Source organism: Suncus etruscus, chromosome 11, assembly GCF_024139225.1.
Source record: "Suncus etruscus isolate mSunEtr1 chromosome 11, mSunEtr1.pri.cur, whole genome shotgun sequence".
NCBI classification, from domain to species: domain Eukaryota; kingdom Metazoa; phylum Chordata; class Mammalia; order Eulipotyphla; family Soricidae; genus Suncus; species Suncus etruscus.
In genome coordinates, this window is record NC_064858.1 from 95,460,139 (window position 1) to 95,475,627 (window position 15,489).

The 15,489-nt window shown below is 39.5% G+C and overlaps 1 protein-coding gene across 1 annotated transcript in view; it reads left to right on the forward strand.

Moving 5' to 3' along the window:
• IRAK3 (interleukin 1 receptor associated kinase 3) overlaps positions 1–15,283 on the forward strand; it is a 75,813-nt gene extending 60,530 nt beyond the window's left edge. The window contains exons 9-12 of the mRNA XM_049782791.1: positions 10,626–10,824; positions 11,190–11,252; positions 11,337–11,501; positions 14,627–15,283. Coding sequence (XP_049638748.1) covers positions 10,626–10,824; positions 11,190–11,252; positions 11,337–11,501; positions 14,627–15,103 — 904 coding nt within the window. The 3' untranslated portion in view covers positions 15,104–15,283. The remainder of the gene's footprint in view (positions 1–10,625; positions 10,825–11,189; positions 11,253–11,336; positions 11,502–14,626) is intronic.
• The last annotated feature ends 206 nt before the right edge of the window (positions 15,284–15,489 follow it).

Consider the following 15,489-nt stretch of genomic DNA (forward strand, 5'->3'; position numbering starts at 1 on the left):
AACCTTAACCACTGTACTATCTTTCTGACCTGACTATAAAGAGGTTTAACTGTAGGCCTACAAATTCATTCATTTTTCAAGAAATTGTTAAGATGAAAACATGCTAATTACCAATAAGGTTTTATTTAAATGAAGAGATTAGAAGACTTTTATTTTTGGTAGTTATTTTAGTTTCAGGGGCTGGGGGCCACCCTCACCGATGGTACTGAAGTCAAAAATCAAGACTTCCCACATTTGCATGTGCTCCACATTTCAGCCATATTTTACCCTAACCCCTAGATGGCTTTATTTATAGGCTTTTATTCTACTTTTACTTTTGTTGGTTTTTAAGTTTAATTTATGGTCTATGGGACTCAGGACTGATGTGGATTCAGTTCCCAGCATCCCATATGGTCGCCAAGTCTGCCAGGAGCAATTTCTGAGCTCAGAGCCAGGAGTAACCCCTGAACACTGCTGGGTGTAGCCCAAAAGAAAAAAATTATGGCCTTTATTTATGGGGGAAGGTCTTTGGGGTCACACCTGGCAGTGCTTAGGAGCTATTCCTGGCTCTTTGCTGAGGAGTGACCCTTGGTGGTGCTCTGGGGAAATTTTGCAGTGCTGATGGTGGAACTAGTGGGAATATGGAAGGCAAGTGCTTTATCCTCTGTGCTATCTCTCTGGCCCTGGGATATAGTCTTATAATAGAAGTATAGTTTGCTAGAAAAAAGAACTTGACTCCAGATCTTCCTAGATTTCAACCAAGTTTAAAATGGCTCAGGGCTATTGGCTGTGGGCCTTATAGGCATGTATACACTGAGACATAAATCCTCAAACCAGATGCAGATGATAAACTATGGATTACGCTTGTATTTTCTACCGGGATGGGCTGAGAGTATCAGAGTTCCTAAACTTTCAAGGCCCACTGTAATCAGAAGTTCAAAGAGGGCAGGAGCGATAGCACAGCGATAGGGTATTTGTTTGCCTTGCACACAGTCAACTTAGAATGGACCCAGGTTTGATCCCCAGAATCCTCTATGATCCCCCAAGCCTGCCAGGAGTGATTTCTAAGTGCAGAGCCAGGAGTAACCCCTGAAGGCTACTAGGTATGGCCCAAAAACCAAAAAAAAAAAAAAAAAAAAAAAGTTCAAAGAGGAGGAACCCACACATTACTAAAGGAAATCTTGAATTGGCTTTATTGATTCTTTGCGATTAATCCTGTTGACAAAGAAACTCAATAATAATACATCTTTATAATTTAAAATACCAGTTTATAGACTGGGGCCCAAAGTGAGCCATGCCTTTGGTCTAAGCAAACATGAAGTGGTGGCGCCATTGTGACTGGGATTGCTAGAAAAGCATTTGGTAAACCTTCCTCCAGGCTCCAGGCCTGCCTCACTCACTGCTCAGCCTATGCTCAGCCTACTTTTCTCCTTTACACCTTCAGACCTGACCAGGATGACCTCAAATTGGGCCTTCTTTTAACTTTCAAATTCTGTGCACTTAGCTGTTTTTGTACTATTTTTGTCTGCACAAATCCAGGGATTTGGACAGGAGAATGAGTTGACCCCACATTAAATCCAAGTTAAGCTCTTCACTGAAGTGAGCATCTTGATGGATAGCTTAGAGAATCTTGTTCGCCTACAGGCCATAGGCAAAGTTCTGAGTTTTCTGTTTTCCGAAAACTTGTCCTAGTCTTTCTTTGTTATTCCCCATTTTTTTTCAATAACTACCTCCGTGATCTCCTTGCTGCTCCAGTCACTTGTCAGTGGTTATGGTGTGGCCTTTAAGATGATCTCAGCACAAATCTCTCCTCTCTCACTTCTAGCTGTGTGACCTGGGGTAAGTGATTTCAATGCTCTGGGTCTGAGCTTAACTGACTACTGCTATAGTGCCTCCCAGGTATGAGGACCAAGTAGTTTCATTCATGTAAAGCACAACCCAGGTTTGGTGGTAAAATGTGATTCATCACACTTATTAATGACACACCTCGTCTCATTCAGCATTTCATGCAGCCCAACCCATCCTTGCACCTCTGAACAACATGCTGCTAGAGCTCCTTTTGGGTAAAATTTAGTTCTTTTATTTGAGTGAAAAACTGCCTTTCTGTAACTTACTCAGCTGATATTTACTACTGGGATTCAGAGATCAAGGCTAATTAAAAAAGGTTTATTGTATTTTTTTTTAAAAAAGTGAGGCTTCTTTATAACCTAGTTTCTTAATCCTTTATGTGTAGCTGAATACAGGTGTTTCTTCTTTTTTAAAATCTTTTTATAAAATTTTCTTTAAGCACCGTGTTTCCAGGAATGTTCATTGCTGAGTTTTCAGTCATAGAATGTACACTGTCCTTCACCAGTACAACTTTTTTTTTTAACTATTGTCACCTGAAAGAGGACTGATTAGGAAAGAAGACTAGATGTTTGTCTGGTTCTGCCTCTTGAGGGCTCTTTTGCATAGACTAAGTCATCTCTCCCATCTGGGTTTCACTTGACCTCATCTGAAAAAGAGATTACTACACTAATGACAAGTCAGTTTCAGCTCACAGGCTGCCTTTGATCTGTTGACACTCTCTTTCCCTTCACAATGTTGAATGGGAATTTGGGGTATATGCATCCTAACCCCAGTTAGTGATGTATGCCAGCACCATGGGCAGATGTTTGGTAATGTTTGGGCCTCATGTTTGCAGTTCATAGCTGAGCAGTCTGAGGTTTCTTGTGATTTCAAATTCTCTAAACAAACTAATTATATCAATAAATATTGACTTATCTTCTAGAGACCTTTTTGTTTTGTTTTGGAGCCATAGCTATCAGTACTCAAGGCTGACTCCTTACTCTGTTCTCAGGTTTTACTCCTGATGGTGCTCAGGGGACCATATGTGGTGCCAGTGATTGAACCTGGCTGAGATGCATGCAAGGCAAGAGCCTAATCCCTGTCTTATCTCTTGGTTATTCTTATATGCTTTATTTGTCACTATATACCCTGCACTAACCAAGGATTTACAGGTTATTCTGTGCTCAGAAGTGTCTGGAGTAGGGATGGAGATACTTAGGAAAATGATATATGATGCCAGGGATGGAATTGAGGTTAGCTGCAGGCAAAGAAGTGTTTTTGCTTTTTCAATTAGCTCTTGGGCCCTTTAGCTTTATGCTTTTGTAGACATCTTTTGGTCTATAGAGCCATCATTGTGTGGTCTGGTACAGACCAAACCATATGAACTAGAGGAAAGACCATTGAAAAAAGAAAACTTTCTGGAGGAAGTGAGTCCCAGATAAGCAGAAAGGACCTAGGGAAGAATACAAGGGACTAAGACTTTGCAGGCAAATGAGCACCCTTAAGGAAGCTCTGAGCAGCAATAGCATAGTTTATCTAGACTTAGGGGAAATACTCCTGCTGCAAGGATACCTGGTAGGTTGCAAAGAGGAAAGTAAGATTAGAGAGAAAACGTGACTAGCCCGTGTTCCATGCAGACATGAAAATGTGGATTTCTGGTGAAAACGACTGTAGAGAGCCAATTCTGTGGTGAGAGTAGGCATTGGTGTCTGGGTTCTGAATCATCACTCTGGTCTAGCGGATGCCAATACTCAATGACACTGTGGAGGAGACTGTGGCAGAACACCCAGGGAGAATGTCAAAACCACAATCACAATTCAAAGATAATTTTTAAAAAGTCTTGCTAAGTTAGCCCCAAAGTGTCTAAACTATTTGAAACCCTTTAAAGAGTGTGTAAAAAATTTATTTCTGGATGATAGAATTTGAAGTAAAAAAAAATTTGAGGGCCTGGAGAGATAGCACAGCGGCGTTTGCCTTGCAAGCAGCCAATCCAGAACCAAAGGTGGTTGGTTCAAGTCCCGGTGTCCCATATGGTCCCCCGTGCCTGCCAGGAGCGATTTCTGAGCAGACAGCCAGGAGTAACCCCTGAGCACCGCTGGGTATGGCCCAAAAACAAAAACAAAAAAATTTTGAAAGGAAAGCTCTTGAATAATTAAGGCGTCCATTCTTGGCAAAAGATCTTCATATTTATATTTGGAAAAGGAAAGTGTTTTTGAATTACAGGATCCCATAAAAACATCTGAAAGCAGTAAACTTTCTTGTTATTTCCAGCATATCCCTAGCGAGCTTAATTGTTTTCACATTTAAGAATAATTTTAAATGGAAATTCTTTATTTCTTTAGCAGTTTTTTATTCTAGACATTCATTCCTATTAATGGTTCCAAAGAGAGAAGATAATCTTGGGAAATTGTCTAATGTTTCCTCTAAGACCATGTTCTCTCATAGCTATTTTTGGTCTCCTGCCAAGTGCAACAGAGAAAGAGGAGAAAAACCTTGTTTTTAATACCGCAGAGGTGGTTCAGTAAACAAGGAAAAAAATTGTGCTCAAAAATTGAAAATTTAGGACCAGGGCTATGAGTCAAGTAGAAGAACACTTACACACCAAGTTTCTGTGAGAATCTAAGTTTGATTCCCAGCACTACAGAGCCTGTGGTCCCAGGCCTTCCCAGGGAAGGGAGAAGAAGAGGTGTTTCATTGGGTTCAAGCTGTTGGGTGGTCACAGAATTTACCAGAAAAGCATGATGGTTTAGACGGAGCAAAAGGGCTTTATACAAAGAGAGTGTATTAGTCATTCTGGCATAGCAGAGGCCTCTATTGAGAGAAATCCAGTTTGCACAATCTCGAAGATTCTTATTGTGTGTATCTAAGGGCTACCTAGGCAGATGTTTCTGCTTTCTATTGAATAGTTCATTCTAGGAATTCATCAGCAGAGGTGAGCTACAGTGGAGTTTCGAGTCTCCTGAACAGATTATGCTAGCCTGGAATATCTTAGCCTGGCAAGTCTTTGAAATGGGTATGTAAGGGTTGTCTCTGAATCCTGCTGGTATTAATAGGAAAGATATGAGAGTTCATAATCCAAGTTTTAGCTCCACTTTTTGGACCAGAAACTCAGTGGAAGGGACGGTATGTATGATTTTTTTCCAATAACCAGCAAGTTCCAAGAGAAATTGAGTCTCATCTATGGAAGGAAGTCATGACCTTTGATGCAGGTGTCTGTTACTCAATGTTACTCAATGTAAGTAACATGTTACTTTGTTGTAAGTTACATGTTACTCAATGTAAGTAACATGGAGAGTAAGCTTTCCTGTTGTCTCAAGTGGTCATAGCAGCCAGTTGGCTATTCTTAATCTAAGTGACCAATTAAATGGGTAGATTCTAGAGAATTCCCAGCATTCAGTGTTTGGACTATGGTATTCCCTTCAACCCCTTTATAAATAGTTTTCAAAATTAATCATGCACTTTTGTGGTGGACTTAAATTCAAACCTGCATTATAACCTAAGTATATCATCTTGCTTTATGTTTAAAGGCTTTAACTAAGAGACACTAATGAGCAAATAAGGCCATTTTGTGACCTATAAGGGCGAAGTGCAAGTTCTCAAAGCTCAGATGCCTTTCAATGAAAATATTAAATAATATGCCCTCACAGAGAGATATATGTCCACTACCTTATGTAAATATTCCCCATCTTCTCCATGTACCACTGATCCTTCTGCCTGAATTATCTGAAGAATTTATGGCTTCACTCTTGGTGTAATTAACTTTGTGGAAAGATGTTGTATATGTAAACATTTCAATGGGATTATTATGTTACTGACCCTACCCTGATCGGTGATTGTGCCTACCCTAGGGTGTGACCTGGCATTCTGCTCCCACCCTAGGGTGGTACCTGATTCTGCTCCCACCATTGGGTGGTACCTGATTCTGGGGGATAAAAGCAAGGGTCTGTGGAAGGTGGGTGCTTTTTGGCTGGAACTGATGCTGAGGCTTTTGGCTTCAGTCTTGTCCTCCGAATAAAGCTGATATTTCCACAAGCTGTCTGTCTGCTAGCCTTTTCCCACTGCTTTACCTCAGAACTGCTGGCTGAACAGGGTGGCAGACGTGTGCTCCGAGCTGGAGGGGAAAGACCTCATCCTCCATCCCTCCATCAGTCAACCCCATCCAGGGCTGAATAGCAAAAGAAAGAGTAGAAGAAATAGCTTGTGAAAACATTCAACTGAAGGTGTAATCTGGGTGGTTCTTATCTGTCTCTTTGGTGGCCGCAATAATTATCGAATGTTTTTTATGTTGCATTATATCATGATCAGATCTTGTGATATTATGGGATATTAGTCCCTTTTTACCCCACAGCCATCCTTGTCTGTTGACTCACATTGGTAACAGCTGAAGGTGCTTTATATTTGAACATTCTATTAAGGTGGAGTTAGGGGAAAGGATTAGGATAGAATTGGTTGAAGGGCTTTTGAAATTCTCATGTTTCTAAAACAGAACATCGTTAAGCCTTGGCTACCATTAAACTTTATTTAGAACATAGTAAATCACCAGGATCCAAATTTATGTTATACTAGAGTCTGCTAGTAAACAACTTGTTCTTTTTTTTTTTTAATCAAATGTCCTTATTCAAAGTGGAACTATAGAGTTCTGAAACACTTTCACATTATTCTGTGTGGCCTTTCACTGACCTCACTGTCTCTGTGGGTTTTATTGTGAAACACTGTGGTCACCCAACTCACCTCTTCATGACTCTTACAAGCAGCATGATTCACCCATTGCTGGAAGTTTTCTGCTTTTGCATAGAATCAAATACATGGATTATATCCAAGCTGCTCAAACTATGGGTCATGATCCCTTTAGGGTCATGTAACCAAATGCGGGAATAGTGAACAATTTAGTAATAGTAAAATTGTTTTGAATGAGCAATGACCTAAAAGTCACTCAAAATCAATCACATTGAACCGTAGTGTTTCTGGCACTTTGTGCCTTTCTCTGGTTAAAAGATATCATAAATAAAAAAAGGGGAGAAGAGGGAGAATCCTTGGGTGAGGTTTTGGGTATAGATTTTTGTTGTTGAGGTATGGGTTTTGTTGTTAAAAACCCCTTTACAGATAAAATACCTCTTCTTTAGGAATGCTCGGTATATAATAAATTCCGAGTGTTGCTTTTCTTTGCTGCTTGAAGCTATCATCTTGCATCTTCTGCTCTTCTGGAGCTAGGGTAGAGGAAAAATGTGGTTAGAGTTTGACACGGGAAATTTGGCATTCAGAGGATAGAGTAATAGAACAGTGGGTAGAGTTTTATCCTTACACATGTCTAAGCCAGAGTATAACCTTGGCACATCATATAGTCCTTAGTGACTCACAAGGAGTGATGTCTAAGCACAGAGCCAGGAGTAAACCCTGGGTACCACTGGTGATGGTTCACCCAAAATAAGGAAGGAAGGAAGGAAGGAAGGAAGGAAGGAAGGAAGGAAGGAAGGAAGGAAGGAAGGAAGGAAGGAAGGAAGGAAGGAAGGAAGGAAGAAAGAAAGTTAGAAAGAAAGAAAGAAAGAAAGAAAGAAAGAAAGAAAGAAAGAAAGAAAGAAGGAAGAAGGAAGAAGGAAGGAAGGAAGGAAGGAAGGAAGGAAGGAGGAAGGAAGGAAGGAAGGAAGGAAGAGAAAGAAAGAAAGAAAGAAGAAAGAGAAAGAAAGAAAGAAAGAAAGAAAGAAAGAAAGAAAGAAAGAAAGAAAGAAAGAAGAAAGAAAGAAAGAAAGAAGAAAGAAAGAAAGAAAGAAAGAAAGAAAGAAGAAAGAAAGAAAGAAAGAAAGAAAGAAAGAAAGAAAGAAAGAAAGAAAGAAAGAAAGAAAGAAAAGAAAGAAAGAAAGAAAGAAAGAAAGAAAGAAAGAAAGAAAGAAAGAAAGAAAGAAAGAAAGAAAGAAAGAAAGAAAGAAAGAAAGAAAAAGAATGAAGAAAGGGGAGGGAGGAGGTAGAGAGGGGTAAGGAAGGAGAAAGAAAAGGAAGGAAAAAGAGAGGGAGAAAAATGTATGATGTGAAAGAAGGAAGGAAAAAAAATCTGAAATTCAGAGCTTTGTTTTCTGGTGCTGAATGTAATGGTGTCCAAAGGAGACTTGGGTCTCAGAATAACCAAAGCTGTGGAGCAGAAATGTGAGTCCTGGTAATAAAAGTGACCCACCTTGCCCCTGGTACACCTAGAAAACTGCGTTGCTTTGCATTAAAGCACTCCGACACTCACAAGTGACCAAGCCATCTCATGAAGTTCAATCTTGATCTGAACAAGTAAAGCATCCCCCTTTCCTATGGGCTTCCTTGTGGATCAAGGAATGTCTTTTTTTTTTTTTTTTTTATCTAGTGCTGCCTCTCGTTCTCATGTGATCCTCCTTTTCAGAAAGCAAATTGTTTTGACCAGCACAGTTTTCCAAATGAGAAAAGGGAACAGCCAGTGAGGAGTGATTCAGTGTTGCTGTGAGAGACTGAAGCTGGTCTTACGTTTCAAGTATCTGAGGAGAAATGGCAAGGCAAGGAGAACAATGTGGTCTGTGCTATTCTGTCTAAGAGTCACTTTCTGACTTTCTCATTAAATACCATCATCTCCAGTAAGTCAGGCCCCTAGGGGATATACATCAGTTGAGCTCTTTGGATTTTTTTTTTTTTTTTTTTTTTTTTTGGTTTTTGGGTCATACCCGGCAGTGCTCAGGGGTTATTCCTGGCTCCAGGCTCAGAAATTGCTCCTGGCAGGCACGGGGGACCATATGGGGCGCCGGGATTTGAACCGATGACCTCTTGCATGAAAGGCAAATGCCTTACCTCCATGCTATCTCTCCGGCCCCATAGCTCTTTGGATTTTTGCTGTACTTCCACCTTGAGAGAAATGAGATTCAAATGAAGTTTAGAACATTTCCTCTATTCTTCCAGCAATTCCCTTTTTTGTGTTTTTTTTTTTTTTTTTCAATTTGGCCCTAAACCAAATCTGGATGAAATTTGGAGGACAGTTCTTGAAATCTTAGCATCAGATTAGGTTAGGAGTTGCAACACTTTTATTATTTTATTTTTGTTTTTTTGGGGGGGAAACCTGGCAGTGCTTAATGAAGTGTTGTTACTCCTGGCTCTACACTCAGGGGTCATCCCTAGCAGTGATTGATGGACTATATGAGATGCCAGGGATCAAACCCAGGTTGGTCACATACAAGGCAAGTGCCCTATCTACTGTGCTATTGCTCTGGTCCAATATTTTTATTATTAATAATATCTGCAGTTCTAAGAACTAGATCTAGTTGTACTGGAACAACAAGAACTTTTAGAACTTTAGTGAGATCCAATATCTCCTTAAAATTAGGAGGTTTTTTCTTTCTTCCTCGGCTTTTGTTTTTGAACCACACTCGTAGTGGTGTTTGGGGCTTACTCTTGGCTGTGTACCCTATCTCTCTAGCAGTGCTTAAAGAACTCTAGGCCACTCCTGAAATACTTGGCCTGATTATGTGGGTCAAAAGGATTGGTACTCAAATTCAGGGATCTGGTGCTGTTTATGGCGCTGAGGGGTGGTCAGAGCTCAGGGGTCTATGAGGTACCTGGTCTCAAACTTGGGTTTCTCTTGCTAGACATGCACTGCATCGCTTTGAGCTATCTTCTTGGCTCATGACCCTTATTTTTAATAGCTGAGTAGTATTGCACTGAATACCACAGCTTCTTTATCCAATCACTCATCACTGGGAATTTAAGTTTTTTCATGTCTTGGCAATGGCAAACTATGTGACTATAAACATAGAGATATAGGAATATATTCAAATTAATGTTGTCAGATATTTTCTGTTTGTTTTCGAGAAGGGATACACTAGCAGTATTTAGAGGCTAAACTTCATCTCCATGCTTGGAGGACCATGCGTGCCAGGGAGATTAACCCCAGGCCTTTGGTATTAGTCCTTTGGGTTATTTGCATTGCTTGTGTTTCTGTATTCTTTGGGTATCTAGGAATGACATTTCAAGATATGGTATTTTATTATTAGTTTTAAAATAAATTTTCTGGGGCCACAGCAATAGCACAGCAGGTAGGGCATTTGCCTTGCATGCGGCTGACCTGGATTTGATCTCCAGCATCTCAGATGGTCTCCTGAATCTACCAGGAGAAATTTCTGAACACAGAGCCAGGAATAACTCTTGAGTACCACTATGTGTGGCACAAAAACTAAAAATTTTCACACCATTTTTCATAGATGCTCTATTATCTGTATTCCATTCAGTGGCACACAGGAATTCCTTTATTTTCACTCTCTTACCAGCACTTGTTTCCAGTATTCTGGAGTAGGCCATTCTCATAGACTTCTCTGTGTCTTGAGACATAGGCTTGAGACAATAGTTCATTATGATTTTGATTTATGTATTTCTCCAAGTAAGTGATGTCGCATATAATTTTATGTATACTAACTGTGTGTTTTTGGTAGCTATGTCTATCAAATATTTAGTACATTTATTTATTGAGTTGATTCCTTTATTGTTGAATTGTATGCATTTATTATGTATTTTGTATACTAAAGTCTTGTTGGATGTCTGATGTAGAAAATCATCTCATGTTCCATGTGAAGATGTTTGAGTCTAATTCTTTACCATCTGTTTAATTTTAACTTTTTTTCCAGTTGAATTTCTAAGCTTTTATGCAATACCTATATTTATGAGTAAGAAAAGTTAGAAAATGCTCATAAAAAGGGCATGTGATTTTATTTTGTCAATGTTTGGAGTTAACCAGGGAGAGATGGAGGTAAGTTTGTCATGTTGGTTTTCACTGAAATACCTTAATAAAGTTTTTTTCTGTTTGTCCTTTATTATAATTGTAGTGCAAATATACTTTTGGATGATCAGTTTCAACCCAAACTAACTGATTTTTCCATGGCACACTTCCGACCACATTTGGAACAGCAGAGTTCCACCATAAGCACGACGAGCAGCAGGAATAAACATCTATGGTATTTTCCAGAAGAATATATCAGACAGGGCAAATTTTCTGTTAAAATAGATGTCTACAGCTTTGGAATTGTAAGTACCAACTGCTTGCTGTTCATGAACAATAGAGTTTATTGTCAGGAATGCTCTAAATTATAATAATTTTAAGGCTTTAATTTTCAGACCTTTGATTTCCTAGAACTTTGATTGCTATCTATATTAATTTTAATTAAGTGTACAATAGCTATATGATTAATATAAACGAATACTAAATATAATATAAATTATACAAGTATGATTTATATATAAAGTTATATATTATGTAAATTATATGATATATATTATGTAGATTTATAAAATAATTAATATTTAATAATAAATTATACTAATTATTAACATCAACAGTCACTATGCTGTGTATAGATGTACCATAAGTACTGTTTTTCATCTTCCTGTAGGTGATAATGGAAGTTCTGACAGGTTGTAAGGTTGTGTTGGATGAGCCTAAGCATATCCAGCTGGTAAGATCTGTCCTTGTCGATGTTTCTCTATTGGTTATTTTTCTGAACTGAGTTTTGAATGATCAAGTTGTCTTCTTTTTCTAGAGGGATCTCCTGATGGAATTGATGGAGAAGAGAGGCATCGAATCCTGCTTCTCATTTTTAGATAAGAAAGTGTCTCCCTGTCCTCAAAATTTCTCTGTTAAGCTCTTCTCATTGGCTGGCCAGTGTGCTGCAACACGAGCAAAACTGAGACCATCAATGGACGAAGTGAGTATGCACATATTTTGCTAGAAACCACAGAACCCTGGAAGAATCTAAGATGGATAAATTACGTATTTAAGTGAATTTAGATATTTCAAGCATCGCTCCTTGTTTTACTCATCCAATTGTGCTTACAGTTCAATACTCAGGTCTAAGTTCACAGAGCCCTGTGGTGCCAAGATGGTGGCCCTGGGTGGTGCCAGGGACCACTAAGGCCAACCTGGCAGTCCTTAGGGATCTTTGTAGATATACCTGAAAGTGTTCAGGTTTCTAAGTGGTGCCAGGGATTGAACAGAGATCCCACTCATGCAAAGCAATCACCCCTGTGGCATCTCCTTGGCTCTGAGACACACTTTATTTAACAAGAAATATGGTCTACCAAATATTTGGCCTGTATTTCCCTTATTTTTAAGTCTACTCATTGTCTATTGACTCATTTATTCTTTTTCCTTATTTCTTGAACAAATATTTATTTATTTACCATTTTTTTTCTGTGCCAGACTTTGTGCTGAAAAGGTAGTGGAGATTCAACAGTGATCAAATAGTTATTGCCCTCAAGGTCACAGTTCAAAGTGGGGATAAGACTAGTAAACATGGGATTTTTATGTACAAAAACAAGATTAAGGATAGTTGGGAACCCAGAGCTCTAACAAAGTATTTAATCAGATACATCAACTCAAGGGAGATTTTTGATGGCAGTAACAACTGAGCTGTGATCTAAAGAACAGATTAGATTTAGACAGTAGGAAGAACAAAAGGATATTCTAGAGAGATTTTTCACTGCAAATCTCAATGGTAATGAATTCTTGGTGCTAAGACTGAAGTTTAGCATCACGAAAATGGGAAGAGAATGAGAAAGAATGTGGAGTGATCATAGTAGCAGAAAGATTCCAATGATCAATGGACATGGATTTCATTCGAGGAGCTTATTTAATTTTGGGGCGGGGGTTTGGGGGGGGCCACACCCGGCAGTGCTCAGGGGTTATCCCTGGCTATTTGCTCAGAAATAGCTCCTGGCAGGCATGGGGGACTATTTTGGACACCGGGATTCGAACCAACCACCTTAGGTCCTGGATCGACTGCTTGCAAGACAAACACAGCTGTGCTATCTCTCCGGGCCCAAATTTTTTTTTTTTTTTTTTATGTTTCTTGGGCCACACCCGGCGGTGCTCAGGGGTTACTCCTGGCTGTCTGCTCAGAAATAGCTCCTGGCAGGCACGGGGGACCATATGGGATACCGGGATTCGAACCAACCACCTTTGGTCCTGGATCGGCTGCTTGCAAGGCAAACGCCACTGTGCTATCTCTCCGGGCCCCAATTTTTTAAACTTTATTTATTGATTGATTGATTGATTTCTGAGCCACACCCAGCGGTGCTCAGAGGTCCCTTTTGGCTCTGAACTCAGAAATTGCCCCTGGCACCTGGGGGACCATATGAAATGCCTGAATCGAACCTGGTCTCTCCCAGATTGGCTTCATGGCAAACGCCCTACTGCTGTGCTACCTCTCAGGCTCCCATTCAAGGAGTTTAGAATTTATCTTGAGTCTTTTGTAGACACTTAAAAGCAATTTCAATATGGAGTTAACATAGTTACACATGAAGATCATTGGTGTTGGAGCCAAAAGGATAGTACAGTAGTTAAGGTACTTCCCTTGCATGCAGTTAACCCTAGTTTGATCCCTGACACCACATATGGTTCCCTGAGCACCGCCACAAGAGACCTGGAATGCAAAGTTAGGATTAAGCCCTGGGGCATTGCCTGAAGTCAGGGAGCTCAGTACTAGAAATGACACATCCAGTCTAGCTCTGTGGGATCTAGAATCATTGTCCCAAAAAGATGCAGTGAAGAGCATGGAGGAGAAATATGAATTGAAAGGTAGGAAAATGGAATTGAGCAACAGATTTGCTTCTTACTGATTCTCTTTACTTAGACTCATCTTTATTTTCTATGAAATGAGAACAGGGGATGGAGAGGTAGTACAGAGACTAAGGTACTTGCCTTGCATGCAGCAGTCCCTGGTATGATCCCCAGCAGCACATATAGTTTGATGGTACAGATGCAGCAATAAGCCCTGAGCATCAACAGGTGTATCCCTAAACCCAAGATAAATAAATAGATAAAATAAAATCAGGATTATAATGTTTGTGTAGTTTAAATATGATAATGTGGATAAAAGCATGTTGTAAATTATAAATTTATCTGTACTTTTAACTACCTACGTGAAAATATGAAGGTTATTTGTTAATTTATATGAGTCTTAATTTTTTTACTTTTTTTTTTCTTTTTCTGGCTGGGGATGGTTACTCAGGGATTGATCCTGGAATCACACAGGAATTTGCACTCGGGGATCACTGTTGATGGTGCTCAGGGGTGTATATGGGCTGTTGGATATCCAACCTGTGTCAACTGAGTAAAACTCAAGCACTTTGTTCATTGTACTATTGCTCTGGCCCTGTCAGTTCAGATTGTAGACCTACATCAGTTAGAGAGACTTAAATACAGATTCCTAACCCATATATGTATTTATTTTTAGCCATACATTTTGAATAACAGTCTTTATGTTGGGTTTAAGAAACCTGTATTTTTAGAAAGTTCCTCTAGGTCATTCTGGCTTTTGAGAATTATAGATAAAATCCACCCTTGCCCCCCAACTCAACCCTCCACATGCAAGGTTTGAATGGAGAAAATATATAGAGATTTTCTTTTTGTTTTGTGCTCAGGGGTTACTCCTAGTTCTGCACTCAAAAATCTTTCCTGGCAGCCTCAGGAAACTATATGGGTTGCCAGAGATCTATCTACCATGGGTTGGCTGCATGCAAGACAAGTGCCCTACCTGCTGTGCTTTCACTCCAGACCCTGTAAAGAGATTTTCTTGAAGTCAAACAGTAGTTTCTGGAAAATGCATATCTAATGTTGAGTCATTTAATACTTAATTCAGTGCTGTTTTGTTCATATTTTGCTTAGAGTTACTCATTTTAGGCATTCTAGCTAATATTTAACCTTCTCAACATAGAATTCTATTGTTAAATTTATTTGATAAAACTACAAGAATAAGCCTTAACACATAGATAGTAAAAAAAAGGAAAAATTATTCCAGTTCAACTGAATGTTTATTTCTTGGTTAATTAGGTTCTATCTACTCTGGAAAGTACTCAAGCCAGTTTATATTTTGCTGAAGACCCTCCGACCTCATTAAAGTCCTTCCGGTGCCCTTCTCCTCTATTTTTGGACAATGTACCAAGTATTCCAGTGGAAGATGATGAAAATCAGAATAATTATTCACTGCCTGAATTTAGTGATTTGAGAGAAAAAAGAAAGACTTCAAAAATCCCCTTTGAATGTAGCCAGTCTGAGGTTACATATCTGGGCTTGGCTGGAAAGACTGGGAGTAAAGGAAATATAGATGCTTATAACATACCTAGTTCTTCTTGTGAAGAAAGTTGGTCTCCAAAGGGTAGAGCTTCATTCCAGAACTTGGAGGCTGATAGTCTGAATATACACCCTGCTGCAGAAGTTCAAGGCCACTCTTCTAGGGCCAGGCCAGTGGAAAGTAGCTGCTCTTCCAATTTTTCCTGGAGAGAATGTGATCAGTCCAAAAAGGAATGAATTTCAGCAGAGAATTTAAAATTATTGTAATGCAGAGACACCCGAGACACCCTCATCTTGGGAAGCAATCATCATCAGAAAAAAATTTCTGTAAGGAATGCCGAGAAGCTGAACATCATGAATGCCAGAAAGCCTGGAAAATTCCATTTCTTCCTTGCCAACTCCCAAAGCAGAGTGACTTTAAATAGTGTCTTATCAAGGTAATCAACTTAATGATCAAATCTAAGCTTCAGGGGCAGGTTCAGTTTCCAGCACTGAATATGGTTCTTCAGTCTCCACAGGAGTGAACTGAACACAGAGCCAGGAGTAAATCCACGTGTGGCCCCCAAATGAACAAAAGCAACAACAATTACAAAAAAAAAAAACAAAACAAAACCCAGGGGCCG